Source organism: Ostrinia furnacalis, unplaced genomic scaffold (assembly GCF_004193835.3).
Source record: "Ostrinia furnacalis isolate ACB-3 unplaced genomic scaffold, ASM419383v2 OfSCF3722, whole genome shotgun sequence".
Taxonomy (NCBI): Eukaryota; Metazoa; Arthropoda; class Insecta; order Lepidoptera; family Crambidae; genus Ostrinia; species Ostrinia furnacalis.
In genome coordinates, this window is record NW_021133961.1 from 1 (window position 1) to 21,401 (window position 21,401).

Here is a 21,401-nt window from a genome sequence, read left to right on the forward strand (position 1 = left end):
GTGATTGTTTCAACTACAACAATCAAGTTCTTGACCTGCACCTCACTTATCATTTCAGCCATAGGACGTCCACTGCTGCTGAACATAGGCCTCCCCCAATGATTTCCACAATGGCCGGTTAGCATCTCACTCACCTAATCTTGGTGATTAGGCTGAAGGTGGCACACTATTTCACACGCTTTGTGATGAGACAAGATACTGTCTCGACTACACGCGACACCACGCTCTTGGAAAGCTAAGCGGTAACAACAACAGAAGCTAAAATATAAAATTCTACACATCACCAATATCATTTCAATCAGTACAGAACTAGACGTAAGTCTCGTTGAGCAGCACTTTTTTCATACAGCCATCTGCAGTCATCAGTATATCGAATGATGGAATGTCCTAAGAAGTTATGTGCAGTGTTGAGACAGCGTATAAACACCAATTTTGAACTATTTTTGACAAATAGTAACCATGATCAGTATGATGTGTACTCACATGTTTGCTATGCTATACATGGATTTGTTTATTCATAACTAATCTTTGTCATTGCAACCCCACAGGGCTTCACTCCCCTCATCCTGGCAGCGACGGCGGGCCACGAGAAGATCGTCGAGATCCTCCTCAACCACGGCGCCGACATCGAGGCGCAGTCCGAGCGCACCAAGGACACGCCGCTCTCGCTGGCCTGCAGCGGCGGCCGCTACGAGGTCGTCGAGCTCATCCTCAGCCGCGGCGCCAACAAGGAGCACCGCAACGTGTCGGACTATACGCCGCTGTCGCTCGCCGCGTCGGGCGGATACGTCAATATCATCCGGCTGCTGTTGCACCACCAGGTTAAACCAATAATTATGAATAGGACCGATTCGTTTCTGGAACTTGACTGAATGACTGGAGCGGGACTCTGGCTTCGCTCGCTCGGCTCGTGCGTTGTGGTCACAGTTCTAACCTAACCTAAACCAATAATAATGAATAGGACCGATTCGTTTCTGAAACTTTAATATATCGTCAAAGAAAGAAATCTAAACAAAAAAGATATGACTTTGAATAATAGTGTAAAATATGGTTATGTTGAGGAAATCTAGAAGAACAAATAAAAGTATAATAGATGTTTATTGCTAATGACATTATGAAGTTGAATGATTCGGAATTATGAACATTAGAGACAGAGTAGTTAGGAATTGTGATTGTTAGGATGAAAAATTTTAGGAAGAACATTTTCGGACTTCCAATTTTCGGAGTTGAAAATTTAGGTGAACTTTGGCGCACCCGGACGCAGGTTAAATGCCTTGATTTGACTGAAGCTTTTTAATTCACAGTGTATTTATTCATTCAAGTGTTAAGCCGGTCGCCGTGCAAATAGAATTTCGTGCAATGACCCTAAGCTACCGATCGCATAGCTTGGGGTAAGGCCCTGAACAGACGGTGAAACGAAACTGCAACTTTCTGATGATTCTGATGAATGAAACTGAAAGTTTCAAACTGGTCGCGTCATGTGTGGTCTCTCAACGGACGCTATGGCAGAAACTTAGATGCAACTCAAAAGTAACTAGCAGTTGCAGTTTCGTTGCGTTTCACCGTCTGTTCTGGGCCTAATGAGGGCTATCGTTTTTATACTTGACAGTTGGCACTCCTGGCGATTGACAGGACCTTACTCTACAGTGGCGCCATCTTGATGAGTGCAAATGCGATAGTCCTCCTACCACTTTAGCGCTCACAAGTTGGTGCCACTGTCTTCGCTACTAGCAAGTGACAGGACCTTACTCTACAGTGGCGCTAACTGGTGAGCGCTAAAACGATAGCCCTCATTGTACGAAATTCTAAATTCTCTTTAGCTTGACTGTCGCGTAAAACTTGACTATACAATACGTTCTGTCACAGGCGGAGATCAACTCCCGCACGGGCTCGAAGCTGGGCATCTCGCCGCTGATGCTGGCGGCTATGAACGGGCACACTGCGGCCGTGCGCCTGCTGCTCGACTGCGGCTCCGACATCAACGCGCAGATCGAGACCAACCGCAACACCGCGCTTACGCTCGCCTGCTTCCAAGGTATTTAGGCTTATCTTGTGTCAACTAGAGCAGGGTTTCCCAATTTTTTTTTGCCAAGGAACCCTAATTGATTATACTTTTCCTAGCGGAACCCCCGTACTACTCCGCCCGGACGCACTGCCTCTCCCTTGTGCGTAAACAAGTCGGTGCGAGCGAACAACGTCGGTCACGAAACGCGGGATAATATTTTTTACGGAACCCTTGCGGCCTTACCACGGAACCCCAGGGTTACGCGGACCACCATTCGGGAACCGCTGAACTAGAGGGTGTCCACTGCGGGACAAAAAGGGAGACGTTACACAAAGACCGGTCCTGCGCTGCTAGCATTTTGGTGCTTATCGCGATCTTCGATCGTCGATCCACTGAGTGAGACGCCTATTACATTTGAAAGTCCATGATCGTCATTCGAGAACTTTTTCGCCCCTACGCAGAATAGTTCTACGAGCTATGCGCCCTGCCCACTGCCAATTTTATTTAGCCAATCTGTAGGATACGTTATGGAAATCCTTGGGGGAGCAGTGGACGTCATTTAGCTGAAATGAACGAACGAGGAACGAGCACGCTCCTTTGATTTTTTATACAAGATAACTTTCTTGTAACAGTTGTTTCCTTGCTTTACGTAAAACTTTAAAAATATGCCTCCACTCTAATCCTAAATTCTTTAGAAAGTTCCATCGATGTAAACAAACACTTGTGAAAATTTAATTTTCCTTTGATTAAGAAGATCCTATTTTGACGATCACATTACTGATCTCAACATCAATCAGAAGAGGGATTGATCTTAATAATTATACAAACGATCTTTGAAAATCTAATAATCGTCTGTTGCAGTCCGTAAATGTGACATTTACAGAATTGCGTTTAACGAGAGATTTTGTCGCATCACTAGTAGATCAACTGACATAGACTAAAAATTCGTCAATGTCAGTTGGCCATATTTGTTTACATTTAGGGAAATATCTAAAGAATTAAGGTATAACGTAACTCATTCCTCGCTCAGGCCGGCACGAGGTTGTGAGCCTGCTCCTAGACCGCAAGGCGAACGTGGAGCACCGCGCCAAGACGGGGCTCACGCCGCTCATGGAGGCGGCCAGCGGCGGCTACGTCGAGGTGGGCCGCGTGCTGCTGGACAAGGGCGCCGACGTCAACGCGCCGCCCGTGCCCTCCTCGCGCGACACCGCGCTCACCATCGCCGCGGATAAGGGACACACCAAGTTCGTCGAGCTGCTGCTGCAGAGGTGTGTATATCTACTCATTAAGTACTAAACCAGTCTTTCCCAAAGTGGGCGATAACGCCCCCTTGTGGGCGCTGCAGGATTAAAGGGGGGCGGTAAGAGACCCAGAAAAAAAATCGGGACGTTGTGTAGAGGCTTGGGAGGCGTCATCTACTAGGAGGACTCTTAGACACCGAGTGAGCTCGACTCTTGACTACAAAAATGGGCGCTAAAAATAATTTATTCTCAAAGTGGGCAGTAGACTAAATAAGTTTGAGAACCGCTGTACTAAACGAATGATCAAAACAATTTAAAACGGATACACCACATTCCTCATGAGTCTACACAAGAGAGAGAAATCGTAGCGGGAAACCGTGCGCAATGCAAAATAGCTACGTTTGAAATATGTGCCTTACAGTACGCACTGTCGGCAACAGTGTTAACTACCCATTGCCGGTCATGTTGTCTTGTTCTATCGCAAAGAACCACCATTTGATGAGAGCGAGAGCAAAAACCGAAATGGATTGTTAACAATAGCATAATATTTTTTTTCTTTGTATTCCTATCGTCACTCATTTCAGACTAGGTCTAGATATCTCTAGGTGCGACTTGGCGTCCCGTCTAAATCCTCCTCCTCCTCCTCCATTTTTTTATCGGACCATTTGGGCGGTTTATTGTAAAAAATACAGTCAATTACAAAAGTACACTCAATCATAAATGAGAAATATAAAAATGTGGATTGTATTTATGTAAATTCAGTAACTTGTCATAGCACACTCATTAGGGCACTTGCTCGTTATTGACTTGTGTTAGGATTGTGGGGTTACAGCACATACTTATAATCAATTTCATCATATTTATCTAGTTTCCTTTACAAAAATCTAACTGTAATCCCCCAGGCGAGCGGCGGTAGAGGTGAAAAACAAAAAAGGCAACTCCCCCCTGTGGCTGGCGGCCAACGGCGGCCACCTCACAGTCGTCGAAATGCTCTACGCAGCCGGCGCGGACATCGACTCGCAGGACAATAGAAAGGTGACGTCACCAAACAGAATAAACAAATGAAGTTAAAATGTCTAAGGGCTGATTTTTCCATCTTCTGATAACTTTTATCTGAAGAATAAACTTGTCATTTTGACATATTTCCCATACTGAAACTGTCAATATGTCAAACTTATTCTTCGGTTAAAAGTTATCTGATGATTGAAAAATCAGCCCTAAGGAGATGAATGGCAGAATGATATTGAAAATTGATATTTAATTGATTGCTAAACTGTTAATTTATATTTCAGGTTTCATGCCTAATGGCCGCATTTAGAAAGGGCCATACTAAAGTAGTTAAATGGATGGTAGGCGTAGTTACGCAATTCCCCTCTGACCAGGAAATGACAAGGTTTGTATTACTAACGTTACTTAATACTTTATATTTTTCATTACTTTATCTTTCAGTTTTGGATAGGCTGTATAAATGTAGGATGTAAAACTTATTGTGGCAAGAAAATTTTAGTAGTGTGTAATTATGGTTACGTTAATGCATTAGAATTTGTCTTTTTATGTAAACCCTTGACTAACAATGGTGACCGAGTTTCTGGCGCTGCTTCTCAACATTGGCTAATTTATTTTCCCGAAGCAGTGGTAGAATTAAAGTAATACTGAGATGTCTAAAGCTCTATTTAAAAAAAAACATGACATGATCAGATTTTTTATGAATTGATTGTTCTGTAACTGGAGCCTGATAATAATGGCATTACGTTCGTCAGGTACATCTGTACAATATCGGACAAGGAACTCCTCGAGAAATGCCAGGAGTGCGTGCGCGTGATCCGCGCGGCCAAAGAGACGCAAGCGGCGCGCGCCAACCAGAACGCGACCATCTTACTCGAGGAGCTGGACGCCGAGCGCTGCCGCGAGGAGACGCGCCGCCAGGCCGCCGCGCGCCGCCGCGAACGCAAGAAGAAGAAGAAGATGGAGAAGAAGGTCGGTACTACGCAGGCAGTGAGTATTGACAGCTGAGCTCGGGGTAGTTGACACTTGACATACCAGTCAGTTTACATACTTTTGATGATCAAAACCAGTTTATGACATCACCAAATCACAAACTCAATGAGGGTAATCGGTTTCGCGCTCACCAGTCGGCGCAACTGTAAAGTAACGTGCTGTCTCGAAGCGCTGGTAGGGCCCAAAAGATAAGGAGACATGTAAAGTGCCCCATAAGGGCTACCTTTTATTTTTTTGACGTTCATAAGTGCCACTTGTAGTCTAAACTGAATAAATGATTTTAATTTTGTCACTCGCTAGTGGCGCCAACTGGCCCTGAAGCGGCAGAAGGACTATAGAATTTGCACTTACCAGGAAGAACCCACTGTAGAGTAAGGTCCAGTCTCTTGCCAGTAGTGACAACGGTTGTGTACAAAAAACGATAGCCTTCATTGACGAATTAACTCGGTTTTCAGCGCTAGATTGAAGTTTTTTTTAAAAGTTGTGTCTTCAAATACTATAATGGTTACTGGTGTCAACTACCCATTAATACGCGGGTCTTATCGATTCGCATTTCATCCGGGGTACGATGTAATCTGACCGCCATGTGTATCAGGAGGAACGTCGCAAACTGCAGGCGGAGAACGACAAGAATTCGATGTACAGCGAGAAGGCGCTGGGCGAGTGCTCCGAGGGCGGCGAGCCCGACGACGAGCCCGCCGCCAAGGAGGAGGGCGACTCCGGCATCGACGCCAACTCGCAGGTACGCACACGCACACTATATTATCTATACTTATAATAAATCTGTAGAGAGTTCAATTCTGTACATAAAATATATTTTCAAAATAACTATCAGAGGGTGATTAGTGATCGATACTGATGCCAAAAATGCAATCAGTAAAATTTTTGTCTGTCTGTATGTTCCTTATAGAAACAAAAACTACTCGACGGATTTTAACGAAACTTGGTACAATTATTCTTCATACTCCTGGGCAGGTTATAGTATACTTAGGAGTATCCCACGGGAACGGGAATTAGCGGGAAAATCCTTTTGTATGAAAAATCTAAACCGCTTAAGTTAGACGCTTGAAATTTGGCATGCAGGTACCTTAGTAAACTTAAAGCTTAGTTACAACAGGCTATTGCAAAATTCCCACGGGAACGGGAGTTAGTGGGAAAAAACATTTGTATGAAAAAATTTAAACCGCGTAAGATAGATGAAAGGGGTAAAACGGGATCCACGCGTACGAAGTCGCGGGTTGCCGCTAGTCTATACTAAGAAGCCTCTAAACATACATAACAAAGAGTTTGTTTGCTTGAACGCGCTAATCTCAGGAACTACAGACAGTGGTCCGGGTTCAAAAAATATTTTTGTGTTGGATAGCCCATTTATCGAGGAAGGCTCTAGGATTCTAGGCTCTACAACATCACCCTACAGCCAATAGGGGTGGAACAGTAAAGAAAAATGTTGCAAAAACAAGAATACTAAGGCTTGCCAATACTAAGGTCCTCTGTTGCGTGAAATTGAATCCTCACGCGCATGTTTACGTTTAGTGAAATACTTAGAATATCGCACGGCACGATAGTGGATGTCCTCGACGTTCGCTTCACGCAATGGATGCCCTAAAATTACATTGCCAGTGGATGAAACTAGCGTAAAGTTCCTGCTTTTGAACTTTTTCATTGACATATTGTAGAAAATTGATGTGTTGACTGTACTTACTTCTTTTACGGCTACATATTAATATTATTATTTTTGCACAGGGCTCATGCTCTTCCTCGGATGTGAAAGCTCCCCCCGCGCAAAACACCAAGTGCAAAAAGAAGAAGAAAGAGGAGAAAACGCCCCCACCACCTGCAGCCAGCAACAAGAAACAACCTGACAAAGTAAGTGGTAGTAACCAATAAATCATCTGTATCAACTTTCAGTCATTTTATGCCTTTAAGAATAGACTAAAGGCTTCCACAGACCAAACGCAGGTCAGAAGCAGTGCGGGTCAGTTGCAGCGCGGCTGAGGCACACTGAAAGCAGCGCAGTTTCAAAGCAGTTGCAAAGCGGGCGGTTGTCAAAAATTTTAATATTCGAAAACCGCTTTCAACGCGCTGCTACCGCCCTGCGTCCAGTGTGTCATGCTAATATGGCCGCCATAGTAATACAACAGCGCGGGCCCGCGTTCATGCCGCTTCTGTCCCGCACCCGCGCCGCCTCGTTTGTATTTCAGGCTTTCAGCAGATGCAGTGCGGCGCGGTTGGAGCGCGGGCCCGCGTTCAAATTTGGTGTGACATACTTCAAAGAGTTTCTTGTATTACAACTTGCGCCCGCATTCAAACTGCCCTGCGTTTGGTCTGCCCAAGGCTTTAATGCGCACAGTTGTAAATCCGTTGTGGCATATAAAACTTGCAAAAGAATGTGCCTGCCACTTTATTTATCAGAAATACGTATAGATACGTACAGATATATGTATCTTTTGCAGCCGACAAAACCCAAACTAGAGACAAAGCCAGAGAAGGAGAGCACCCCCAAGGCGGATAAGAAAGAGAAGGAGAATGTCGCGCCTGCATCCCCTCCCCCCACGCCCGCGCGGGCCCCCGCCGCGCCGCCGCGGCAAGAGAAGAGAGACAAGTATGTACTAAAGCCCGGTCTCTGAGCATGTAGAATTTTGTCCAATGACCCCAAGTACCCATCCTTATCGCTCGCGCGTAATTATATTGCTGTCGCGACTGTGCGACGGGCGCCCGCAGTGTGTGCGAGCACAACAGCAATATAATTACGCGCGAGCGAAAAGGATGGGTAGCTTGGGATCAATGGACAAAATTCTACGTGCTCAGCGACCAGACTAGATATAAGCTTTGCTATAACAGTAACCTCGTGCTTTGTTTTAGTTGAACAGTTGCGTAGAGATGGCCCCAATGAATTCCTCAGTAAAATAGTCTGCTAGTCGTGTCGACCTTTAGAAAGAGGCAAAATGCACTGCACTTATTTGTAAAGTTCATTGTGAATGCACTTAGAACTTAGAAGTGTTAGTTTAATTAAATTTTATGTTAAAGCAGTCATCTTAGTAGATGTTCAGACAGAATATTGACTTACTACATCTCTCTCTAGACTAAAATAAGAATTTTGGTTTGATATCTTTCTAAAGGTCGATACTTTTCTTGACCTCTGGGTGTGGTTTCTTTGTTTTATAATTAATGAATTTCTCTTAGTTTGTTTGGAAAGTACTGAGGAATTTGCTTGATAGTAATTTTCTGCTTTCAAATGACATGTAGTTAATTTGCATTTAAAACTAAAGTTAAGTTGGGCTCCTGATAGTTAATCGTTGTTAATATGATTTTTGTGCATGCTTGTTTTAGTGTGGATAATGCTTAACTTCTTATCTACAGTGTTATGTATAAGGTTATGGTGCTGAAAAAGGGGGTATAGGAATAAAATATTTGTTCTTACAGAAAACCTGAAGAGGATAGCCCTAAGAGCATTACAGTACAAAATGTAAATAAATACGGGAATAACTCTAGAAAGAGTCAAGTGTTCGAATCCACTAGGCACAATGTGGACAAGGACGAGTTTGACACGACAGAAAAAGTTAAAAAGTCACACAAGTATCAGTAAGTTGAGATTGTATTTGTCGACATCAAATATCATTAGTAACGGGACATAAGGAACATGATCAGTGTCAAGTTTGTTCGTCCTCACGGTGTGTACAGTACATTCGGCAGCATATCAGACTGTAATATTGTTCCAAACAGCATCTCTTACAACGAAATAAAATATTATTTTTCAGTATTTAGCTTGATATGCTGTCTGTATGGTACTCGTGTCGCTATGTCGTATACCAGGACTGCATGCCGTAAATAAATTATCAGTAGCATAATTGCATCCATCCACTGCTTCTTCTGCATCATGTTTGGGTTAATAGATTGGTATTTATTGTGGTGGTGTTTAGCAAAAATATGTAACTGCCTACAACTCGTCATCATTATGCAAATTATGTTAACAATCTTGGAACAGGTTATTAATATCAAATTTCTGCATACCTAACTGAATTTAAAACAGCCTATTAGGCGCAGTACTTAGTACAAAGTTACAGGTCGACAAGTGTAGCTCCACAACGATCTGTGTAGTGGTCCCGCCGGTTTCTCAACGACAACTTATACTAGTCACTAGGATCATCAGCTCAACAGTCTCATAATTAGGAATTTGAGTTACGCTGCTCAATCTCGCAGCTGTAAAGCCTTGATCACACCTACCGAGTGGATGGGCGAGACAGGTAAAATGATACTAGGCCGAGAGATTTGGGTGAATCGTCGAGTATCTGTCTCGCCAAAAAACTCGGCCGAGCGCACTCGGCGTAATGTTCATACACACCGAGTACTCGGCCGAAAGCAGTGTCTCGCCCGTTTGCTCGGTATGTGTGATCAAGGCATTAGTGTAAAGATAAATGATTACATTCAGAATAGGGCTTATTCCACTATTCCCCATTAACACTTCCCGTCAGTTCTTGAGTGGCGACCACGAGCTGGAAGACGTAGCGTGGGCAGGCCTCGCACTAGGTGGACCGACGATCTGGTGAAGGTCGCGGGAGGTACCTGGATGCAAGCGGCGCAGGAGCGGTCTTTGTGGAAATCCTTGGGGGAGGCCTTTGTCCAGCAGTGGACGTCTTTCGGCTGAAACGAACGAACTCCCCGTCAACAGGGATTAGTGAACTTTTTGTTCACTATTCCCCGTTAACGCCAATTGGAGCTTATAATGTTAAAAATAAAATCCTATAATAACGGGGAATAGTGAACAAAAAGTTCACTAATCCCCGTTGACGGGGATTGTCAACGAGGAATAGTGGAATAAGCCCAGAATAGTCACTTCCATGTTCCCGGTGATAAGTTTAGCAGTCGCTATCTTACACGAGTGTAACAATGTGGCTTGGTATGCAGATTGGAGGCAGAGGGCAAGAGCACGTCGCCCAAGGGCGGCTGCGTGGGCGGGCGGCGCGAGGACGGCTGGAAGGAGGTCGTGCGCAAGTCCAGCGTGCAGACGCTGTCCACCGTCGAGCCGGGGTGAGTCATAATAGCAACTATATTTTAAAATCTCAGTGAGACACTTTTACAGAGGATTTGATTTTATGCCTATGTGTAATAACTTTGGGGTCACGAAATACAAGCAGAGAAATATAATAAAATGTTGGAAAATCACATGATGTTCAAATGAATGCTCGTGTTAAAATCTGTCAAACTCCATGCAAAAGGCACCGGTTATTGTAACGGTTAAAATTAGGTGGTGCAACTCAGCCTAATAGTCCATCGTTTGACGAGGTTCTTTGAACCTCGAATCGGCAGTACGACACCGACACCGTCAGGTTATTCTCGCCTGTCTCGCAAATTATTATAAAACTGACTTGATACGTTTTCCACGTGATCTGATTCTCGAATCAACAGTGCAACACCGACACCGGTGGCCTATTGTCGCATAAACTGACTTGATGATACTTTTCACAGCTGCAAGAAAGTGTCTGTGGCGTCGCACGCCATCTCGCGGGTGATCGGGCGCGCGGGCAGCAACATCAACGCCATCCGCGCCGCCACCGGCGCGCACATCGAGGTCGACAAGCAGAGCAAGGGCCAGGGCGAGCGCATCATCACCATCAAGTGAGTGATAATATCGCACGATTTTACATATTGTTTGCAACATGATTAGTACTAAGTTTGTAACAGGACGTCGCTGCATAGTGCCAAAACAGCGCGCACGCGCAGACGATTTATCACCATAAGATGTTCATTTGTTTTCGAGACATTTGCTTTTTGTTTGATAGTGAGAAGCCACACGGCATCGTCTTGCTCAATCGAAGTGCGGTGTGCCTACGGTGCGGTGCCGGAGCTCACCGTCTGGAATCATATCATTGATTTTTATATGCAGGACGCCGCAGCGACATCGGCGCCGCGCCGCGACCGTACCGCACCGTGTGGCTTCTCCCTCAGTCGTTTTTGTAATCACTTTGCATGACTTCTTGCATTGCGATCTAACAAATAACGGCGACTGAAGATTGAGATTGGGAGGAGACCCCAAACAATAGCAAAAAGATAAATCATCAAGTTGGCCGGGCTGATGATTCTAAAGTCAAGACTAACATAATATTAAATTCCCAGGGGCTCAGCGGAGGCCACGAAGCAGGCGGGCTCGCTGATCGCGGCCATGATCCGCGACCCCGAGGCGGACATCGCGGCGCTGCTGCCGCCCAAGCCCGCCAAGCAGCCGCCGCCGCAGCCGCAGCCGCCGCAGCCCAAGCCGCCCAAGCAGCCGCCGCCCAAGGTAACTATAACATACTAAAGCCCGGTCTGTGAGCACGTAGAATTTTGTCCAATGACCCCTAGCTACCCATCCTTATCGCTCGCGCGTCATTATATCGTCGGCGGTGTAGTGGTTCGATACGGACTACTATTCCAGAGGTTGCGGGTTCGATTCCCGCACAGTACAAACATTTGTGTGCATGAACATAATTGTTTGTATTGGACTGGGTGTTTTCTATGTATAATATGTATGTATTTACAAAAAAAAAGTATTTAAGTATGTTTATCCCGTCGTCTAGTACCCATAGTACAAGCTTTGCTTAGTTTGGGACTAGAGACGCAGTGTAAAATGTCCAAGGATATTTATTATTATTATTTTATACTATTCTTATCTAAACTTCCATGCCTATTATGATTAGGATAATTAGTACCTCTATCTGCATGTTACCTTAATAAGTTTCAAACATGGTATAGAGAAAGTTCAAGATCAAGACCCAAGGATAAACAGAGTATCAAAGGGAGACATGTGTGCGATAAAGTATTGCTGTGGAAAACCGAAATTCACGGGTAGAAGTCGCGGGCAAGAACTTTGTTCTTTAAATTATTCTTGGATAATTATAATCATAGTTTACAGGCGTAGGATGTAGATTTTCTGCAATTTCACTTACAAAGCGCTCTTTTTCTAACTTGTTTATTCGCTTTATTATGTAAACTTTCATGGTCACTAACATTACAATAGTTATCTACAGGATTGCTTACGCCCGTATTCACAAACCTTACTATGAGGTCTCACAGTGCGCGTGGACGCATAAGGTGACACACGAACCAATCACAGAGCTTTATTCATCGCTCTGCGTTGGATTTGCTGCTTCACTTAAGCGAGCATCGTTTGTGAATACGGGCGTTACTCCACTACTATAGTCTATCCAATATAGCTTGATTAGAATGACGGCTGTCAAACGAATGTGACTAGTGCTGGGTATGTTTCGTACGGTTCACATAGATGTATCGATAAGTTTTCGAAAAAATGATATAAATATGCACCCAATTTTTCTTCGTATCTTTATTCATAAAAATGACAATTATGATTTAAATTTAAAGACAGTAAAATTAAAAATTCATGTCAAGGGTGTACAACCTAATTCGTAGTCATTATCATCAGTGTTCTTCAGTGGTTTTTTCCTCTCGCTAGAGGGCGGTGGGTATCTCTTCTAGAGCAACGGTGCTATGAATACCCAAAAAATTACCGGTGATTGATTTCCGATGTTTGATTATTTAAGAATGAAATGTTTTTTGGTTTTTAATAGTGAAAATTTAGAAAAACGAATAACTTGACTTAAATATGTTAAAAAATTTGTTTTAATTTAATATGACATTTGTCGATATGTCCCAACACTAACATTTTTGTAATTCGAGATAACCTTGTAGAGACGTCGTTAATACTCTAGCTTGATTTTTATAATTTCGAATTACTACTTATTGGTGTAATTTAACGCTGCATTTACACGAAATTAACATTTTTATTGGAAGCACTGTCGTCGAAAATATTGTTTGTAGGTCAGACGTGAGTTATTTCTTGTCCGCCAATATTTAGCTCTCATTGATCGCTACTACAAAGTTATGTCGTTACTTTTGATGGCAGCTGTCATTCTAATCAAGCTATATTGGATAGACTATAACTCAGCGTCTTTGAGGACGGGTTATGAGCTTGTTGATTGATTCTCCAGCAGGGCAGCAGCGTGAGCGCGAGCGCCAGCAGCCGCAGCACGCCGACGGCGCGCGCGCCCGCCGCCACCAAGCAGCACGCCACCACCGCGCGCCCGCCGCAGCTGCGTCTGCACGGTCAGTAACTACACTCAACATCAAACAAATCGCACCTTCCGCGACGCGAACTTTAAAGATTTTCTTCTGACACAATCATGGTGCCCCAACAATATTGGTGTTATTTGAAAGCCCAATAAATATTGTACGAAGTACAGTGCATTCAACTCGCCCGTAAGCGTGCGGTCAGCATTTACCAATCTGACCCAATTTTAACCTTTTCATTATTTTAATATCTTTAAGTTAGTTCGCGTTCGGTTACCATCGCCGCGTGTACTCAGCATACCATTTAACCATTTTTAACCATTTTACAAATATTCATACTTATTAATTTGTTGGACTTACACCCGACAAATATCCTTAAAGAAAAACTCATTTTTTTTTTTTATAAACAATTAACTGGAATACCATAAATGTGACTTGAAAAAAAGCACTTGGGGCTCACCCATGGGACCAAGTAGACTAATTTTTGTGGTTATAAAACCAAATAATGATCATATGTGTCCTTTTTAACAGATGGATAGCAATTAATCCCAATTTAACAGTTTTATAGCCATAAAAGTTGGCCCAAGCGTAACTACCTATTTCTTGAAGAAGTGACTCTGGATCCTTCTAAAGATACATTTTTGGGGTAAAAACCTTTCCTTTAATGAAATGAAGTTTAGAACTATGCTTTCAAATGGTACCAATGTTAGTGAGAAGTGGGGTTGCATACGTTTGATAACTGTTTGTCGCGGGAGGTGCGATTTATTTGATGCCGAGTGTAATAACAGAGTAAATACAAATGAGTAGGTCATCTTCATAGAAACGCACCGAGCGCGGTTTGTATGTGAGCGCTCCAATATACGTATGCGGCGCGCACGCACACACTGACAAAATTCGGCGCAACTCCCCGCTAATCCACGCTAAATTTTGTCAGTGTGTGCGTGCGTGCGCGCCGCATACGTATTGGCGCGCTCACATACAACCGCGCCCGGTGCGTTTCTATGAAGATAACCTACTCATTTGTATTTACTCTTCTAATAACGATTAATGTGACGTGACGTGACGACGTTATTCATAAGTTGGACCCATATAGCGCGAGATGCCCGCCCAAGGCGTCTTGGTTTCTAGTTCACAAGGCACCGTCCCACTAAGCGGGAAAGGATTGAACACCCCAGGTTTTTAGTAGAGCTCTGGCGGTAGATGAGGATGGATAGCATTTTTCCTGGGTTCAAAAATGTACACGCAAGTGGCCTTGTGTCAGGATTTTGTGTGAGGTTTGATAATTTGACGATCTATAAACATTTACATGTCAATTGATTGTCCTGTTGTATGTCTAATCTTGGCCACTGCCTTCCTGTATGAGTCACTTGGAATATAACCAGAGTAAATACAAATGAGTAGGAGGTCATCTACATAGAAACGCCCGAGCGCGGTTTGTTTGTATGTGAGCGCGCCAATACGTATGCGGCGCGCACGCACACACTGACAAACTTCAGCGCACCTCACTGCTAATCCACGCTAAATTTTGTCAGTATATGCGTGCGCGCCGCATACGATTGGCGCGCGCTCACATAATTATATAATTTATGATTTGATGTTAATTATTATCTTGTCTTACTCCTGATCTTCTCCACCCCTTTCTGTAAGTTACGTACTACAACTTAATTTTCATCCAACAGTGGCAGTAGGCGAGAAGCGCGCGTCGTCATCCGGCGCTAGCGGCAACGTACCAGCGCCAGCCGCTAAGCCCACGCTATCCTATACCGGAGCCATCGTAGGCGCGCGCTCCCACACCTTCGCTGCTAAACTTACGGCCACCGCGCCAGCCGCGTCCGCGCCCGTAGCGCCGCCTACACCCGCGCCCGCGCCGCAGCCCGCTGAGAAACGACCCACGCTGCAGGTATGTTGACTATTAGCATTACAATAAGGTTTAAAATACGTTAGCAAGTATAGGCATGGGCACTATCGATGGCGCGCGCTCCCTTACTTCGCGGCCAAGCTTACGGCCACTGCGCCAGCCGCGTCCGCGCCCGTAGCGCCGCCCGCGCCAACACCCGCGCCGCAGCCCGCTGAGAAACGACCCACGCTGCAGGTATGTTGACTATTGACCTTAGAATAAGGTTTAAAATACGCTAGCAAGTATAGACATGGGCACTATCGATGGCGCGCGCTCCCACACCTTCGCTGCTAAACTCACGGCCACCGCGCCAGCCGCGTCCGCACCCGTAGCGCCGCCCGCGCCTGCTACCGCGCCGCAGCCCGCTGAGAAACGACACACGCTGCAGGTATGTTGATTATTAGCATAAGAATAAGGTTTAAAATAAACTGGCGCCATCGTGGGCGCGCGCTCGGAAAGCTCACCACCACTGCGCCTGCGGGCGATGACACGTTCTGCAAGTACGTGAATAATAAAAAAATGGTGGCCACGCCGTTGCACTCGATGGGCGATGTAGATTAGTTATAGCTGCCGCAACCATAGAAGATGCATACTTATTCCAGCAGAGTCATTTTGGTGTTGAACGTAGATTTCATATTATTCATGCAGCGATCTTTGTATTGAGTTACATTTACGTATATCATCGCATCAGTTTTTTCTTTATTTCCAATACAAAGGTGTGGTCGTCACTCGACAATCTGTTCTACAGACACTGAAACACTGTTTTGTCTATAACATATAGATCGACTATGCTATTTCTTGAAACATAAAAAGTATTTTCAGGAACTCGATCGGCTTCATTTGTCATAAAATTATCACTGTCACTTGTATAACGGTAAACCAGATATTTACCCTCCCGACGTTTCAACTCGGTTGCATTATTCATGGTCGCGGGCAGACTGAAGAGATGCGCATTCATTTGTCATGTCATAAAAATGTCTAAAAGAAAAACTTGTCTAATTCGTCAATGTCGTACAGCTCAGCAGCCCGGCGAGCAGCACGAGCGCGTGTGGCGGCGTGTCCCCGCTGAAGGCGCGCGAGTCGCCGCCGCCGCGCGCCGACGACGCCGAGCCGCCCGCGCCCGCCACGCCCGCCGCCGCCGAGCGGCCGCCGCAGGTACAGAACATTAATAGGGCTAGCACTTTGCCTTGAGTTGCTTTTGTTCTACAAAGACCTAAAGTCTTGACCTCCTCGTAAAGTAAATAATAAATTAATTCTTTATTTCTTTCTCTCACACAGATCAGTATCATACTTAGGAAATAACATTTCGGATAATACAGTGTGAGTCACGTTAAAGTGTACATATGAAAATAGATGAAACTAGACCTATTTTTATCGACAAAAAAGAGGTCAAAATTTTTTTGAGATTTTTTTTTTTTAATTTTTTATAGAATTTTTTTTCTTCCAATTACTTATTGTAAAGAAAACGTAATAACTTTTAAAATAAGCGGTATATCCTGATAAAATAAAAACAGTAATAATGCTAAATAACAGGCGATACTAAAAAAATACATAAAATACACAAAAAAGGCCAACAAATACTAAAAAATGATACTTTTTGAAAAAAATCTGCTTTTAAATTCGTGTTTTTTTGGTTATTTGATAAATTTCTCCAAAAAATGCCCCTATAACCGGTGGTTTTTATTACTTTGTATTATTTTTTGTGTATTTTATGTATTTTTTTAGTATCGCCTGTTATTTAGCATTATTGCTGTTTTTATTTTATCAGGATATACCGCTTAGTTTAAAAGTTATTACGTTTTTTTTACAATAAGTAATTGGAAGAAAAAAAAATTCTATAAAAAATTAAAAAAAAATCTCAAAAATTTTTTGACCTCTTTTTTGTCGACAAAAATAGGTCTCGTTTCATCTATTTTCATATGTACACTTTTACGTGACTCACACTGTATATCTGTTTAACTATAGATCAGCATTGTGAAGCTGACCGTAAAAGTCGTAATGACCTCGTAAAGAACACATACATGATGAAATTTTTGATTACCTTTATTGTGCTACAAAGACTCCAGTTTATATTATATTGTATTGTAACTGTATGTTTCCCAAAAATATATAAATAAGTAGAATTAGAAGAGAAAGGTCAACCTGTACTTAGGCACACAGGAATTGGGCAATGCCCAGAATTTAATAGAAATTGCTGCGTCGACTAGAATAAAGCTCTTAGTATGAGTGAATGTATCTGTTCTACAAGGTGATCCATAAACAATGGATAACTCTAATAGACTTCATGATCTCACTGTTTACTTGATCGGTATTACTGATGTTGTATTTTTTTGTTTGTAGCTAAGCCCTGATAATTCAAGCTCATGGAGCGACAATCAAGAGAATACATCGAATCCCTCTACAGCGCTGCACATCAACACCACGCCACAGGTCAGTATCAAAAGTATGAAATCATACTGACAGTAATTACCTAACTATAGCTATTTTTCAGTGGCGCTTAAATTCTAAGTTAGGGAATCAACATGTTTCTGAGTTAAATAAGACAATGTAAAGCCAATGGAATCCTCCAGTTTGTCCAATTCCAGAGTCGTGCTCCTGTAGTAGCGACTAAATAAGCTGATGACAAAACTAAAGACTTAAAATGATATCTATCGTTTTAACGCTCACCTGTTACTGTAAAAGGACCTGTCACGGGCCAGTGGTGCCAACTTTACATAATTTATTTGGCCCTGGCCTATAGCACGAATCTGTAATGTTCGAAATGTTAACACAAACTGTTGTTTCAGGCACCGGGCAGCGGCGGCGGCGGCGCGCAGGAGTACTCGCTGTTCAAGGACCTGTCGGCGGCCGGGGGCGGCATGTGGGCCGCCGACCACAGCGTCGAGCCGCCGCCGCAGGTCAGTCGCAGCGCGCTGCATGTACGTCGCCTCACTCTTTACTATATCTATTTTATCTAAGTACTTGCTAGTGCGATCGATATAAACTCTGAAGATGGTCGAAGGGACTCCAACTCCAAAGCTAAATAAAATCATAGCTTTTCGAATTTTCTCTCTAAAGAATAATAATTTGTTTCTAAGATCACTTAAGAGATTCCTGCCAGGCTAGGGTGCCCGCCGTGATAAAATCTCATCGATGATTTTAGACGTCGCGTGGCCATAAAAGATTAGCGGGGCGCATCTTAGGCCTACAGAGGACTAATCACAGCTTATTCGAATAGTCTCTATAGAATAAAAATAAAATCTATCTCTGTCTTCAATTTTAATAATTATACAGCCTACTGTTTCGAATTGCTGCTTTCGAACTGTTGTATATGGATATGGTTTATAGTTCCCTAAGTTTTGTAAAGGAAAATTGATGTTGCAGTACGATAAGAAACAAATCGGGTCTTACCCGGTCTTCTCTGCGCTTTTTGGTCCGGTTTCCAACAAAGCGGAGATGAGATGATATTACCGAACCAAATCTAAGCAAGGAGGTGGAAATAATGAAATCGGATTGGTTGTTCAAAAACATCTCTTCTCTTCGCTTTGGTGGAAACCGGGCCTCATTCAAAACCGCTAGGCTCACGCACGCTACGTGGAACTCTCATTTTTATGTATGCGTGATGAGTGAGACAGCGAGTTAACGATAACTTCTAAACTACGAAAAATCGTAGAACATACATGGGGGTGAAATCGATAGGTCTAGTCCTCACCTATCACCTGCTTTTGGTTTATGAGTATGTGTGATAACAGAGACATAGTGGTAGAGTTCATGCTGTCCATCCGGGACAGGAAAACTTAGGGTAATAACGCTTAAAACGAAAAATGGTACTATGAAGCGCCCAATATCTAACTTGTGTCTGCTTCCAATAGAGACTGATATGTAAATAGGTATAGGATAGGATAAGTACTCCAAGGTAGTTGAATAGTTTGAGTTTTAAGTTACTTATGTTTGTTTTGTTAGATAAGGAAGGATTTTAAGGCTTGGCTGTCTGAGTTGATGTAGATGTGTTGATCCCGGAGCCTCCTTTCCAAGATTCTGCCATACAGAAGAAGAAACGGCCATGCATGTTCTTTGCTCATGCGGCCCGCTTATGAGTAAAAGAAGTATCCATCTCGGGCGACACATCATGCACCCGGATGAGATAGCAGATATCACGCTCCAAAGAATCTGGAAATTTATAGACTCAACGGGACTAAGCAGTGAACTCTAAAGACAAGGGCTGCCACAATAGATCAAACCTGGTCGAGCTGGCGCAAATGAAGGCCCAAAACCAATAATAATAATCTATATATATAAAAGAAAGTCGTGTTAGTTACTCCACTTATAACTCAAGAACGGCTGAACCGATTTAGCTGAAAATTGTCAGGGAGGTAGTTTAGAGCCAGGAGAAGGACATAGGATACTTTTTATCCCGTTCAAAATTAAAAAAAAAGTCTGCTTATTTATTGCCATTAAGGCGGAACAAAGTTCGCCGGGTCAGCTAGTCTATACTAATATTATAAAGCTGAAGTTGTGGAACATGACGCTCAACCACCATAAGGAGTTAGAGCATTTAATTTACACAATCTTGGTTTGTCTATATATACTGGGCAGGGTAAAAAACTTCGTCACCGCGATGCAGGATTGTATGCGCGGTGGAGTTTGCCATAGTAAGATCGTAACAGCGCCATCTGTTGGTACGGTTTGTAGTGGCGCAATTTATTAATCACAGTTTGTTTATTTGGTTGAACGCGCTAATCTCAGGAACTACTGGACCAATTTGAAAAATTCTTTTTGTGTTGGATAGTCCGTTAATCCCTGAAGGCTTTAGGCTATATATCATCACGCTAAGACCACTAGGAGCGGAGCACCAATGAAGAATGTTTCAAATCAGTGATTTTTTTCCTTTTGAGAGCTGACGCTGCGTAAACGGTTAAAGTTTCGCATAAATTATGTATGATAGGATTTTCCCCTTTAAAAGTTCTACAAAAAAGTCCGCTACAGCATATGTCTATCTTTTATGGTTGGCTCACTGTAACCTTTTTGTCTGGATGTCTGGATGTTTGTTCCTCTTTCACGCAAAAACTAATAAACGGATTTTGTTGAAACTTTACAGTATTATTATTTATAACCCAGGCTAATATATAGGCTACAATTTATGACGATATGTGACAAACTAAATTTCAATAAATAGTTAAGAGGTGAGAAATATCCTTAAAAACGCCATCTATCGACGTGCTTTTGACGGGGCGGCGCGGGCTGGGGCGAGGAGGAGGAGCGCAAGCCGCGGCCCATCGGCACCGAGCGCGCCTGGAAGCTGACGGCCGGCGACGACTGGCCGCACCCGCACCACCCGCACCATCCGCACCACCCGCACACGGACCACGACCGGTACCAGGTCAGTGGAGATATTGTATTGATGGGGGCCCGGTGGCGGCGCGGGCTGGGGCGAGGAGGAGGAGCGCAAGCCGCGGCCCATCGGCACCGAGCGCGCCTGGAAGCTGACGGCCGGCGACGACTGGCCGCACCCGCACCACCCGCACCATCCGCACCACCCGCACACGGACCACGACCGGTACCAGGTCAGTGGAGATATTGTATTGATGGGGGCCCGGTGGCGGCGCGGGCTGGGGCGAGGAGGAGGAGCGCAAGCCGCGGCCCATCGGCACCGAGCGCGCCTGGAAGCTGACGGCCGGCGACGACTGGCCGCACCCGCACCACCCGCACCATCCGCACCACCCGCACACGGACCACGACCGGTACCAGGTCAGTGGAGATATTGTATTGATGGGGGCCCGGTGGCGGCGCGGGCTGGGGCGAGGAGGAGGAGCGCAAGCCGCGGCCCATCGGCACCGAGCGCGCCTGGAAGCTGACGGCCGGCGACGACTGGCCGCACCCGCACCACCCGCACCATCCGCACCACCCGCACACGGACCACGACCGGTACCAGGTGCGTTGAACATGGTGCATTTTTATTAGGCCTAATCCACCATTTTATTTGTCTTTGGTAAATTAGAGGTTCTGGAGTGGAGGCCACGTACCGGAAAACGCAGCGTGGGACGTCCATCCACAATGTGGACCGATAACCTGATAAAGGCAGCAGGAAGGCGCTGGATGCAGGCCGCTAACAACAGTGCGATGTCATTGAGGGAGGCCTATGTTCAGTAACGAAAGTTGTGGTGTTAATGTAAAGCGAGGTTCAGACTAGCAATAAAACTTGCAGAAATTGACTTCTGAA

At 44.3% G+C, this 21,401-nt stretch overlaps 1 protein-coding gene across 1 annotated transcript; it reads left to right on the forward strand.

The window, feature by feature from the left end:
• Nucleotides 1-548: 548 nt before the first annotated feature.
• Nucleotides 549-21,142, forward strand: LOC114358122 (ankyrin repeat and KH domain-containing protein mask-like; the record flags this gene model as incomplete). The annotated part of the gene is made up of 21 exons (XM_028311998.1): nucleotides 549-821; nucleotides 1,867-2,035; nucleotides 3,036-3,273; nucleotides 4,149-4,281; nucleotides 4,539-4,639; nucleotides 5,007-5,241; nucleotides 5,840-5,986; nucleotides 6,988-7,110; nucleotides 7,698-7,846; nucleotides 8,668-8,826; nucleotides 10,150-10,272; nucleotides 10,711-10,860; nucleotides 11,359-11,521; nucleotides 13,227-13,341; nucleotides 14,985-15,205; nucleotides 16,220-16,357; nucleotides 17,543-17,632; nucleotides 17,989-18,120; nucleotides 20,433-20,561; nucleotides 20,617-20,745; nucleotides 20,777-21,142. Coding segments are annotated over 21 exons (3,483 nt in total), but the record flags the coding sequence as incomplete, so codon positions are not given.
• Between the last annotated feature and the right edge of the window lie 259 nt (nucleotides 21,143-21,401).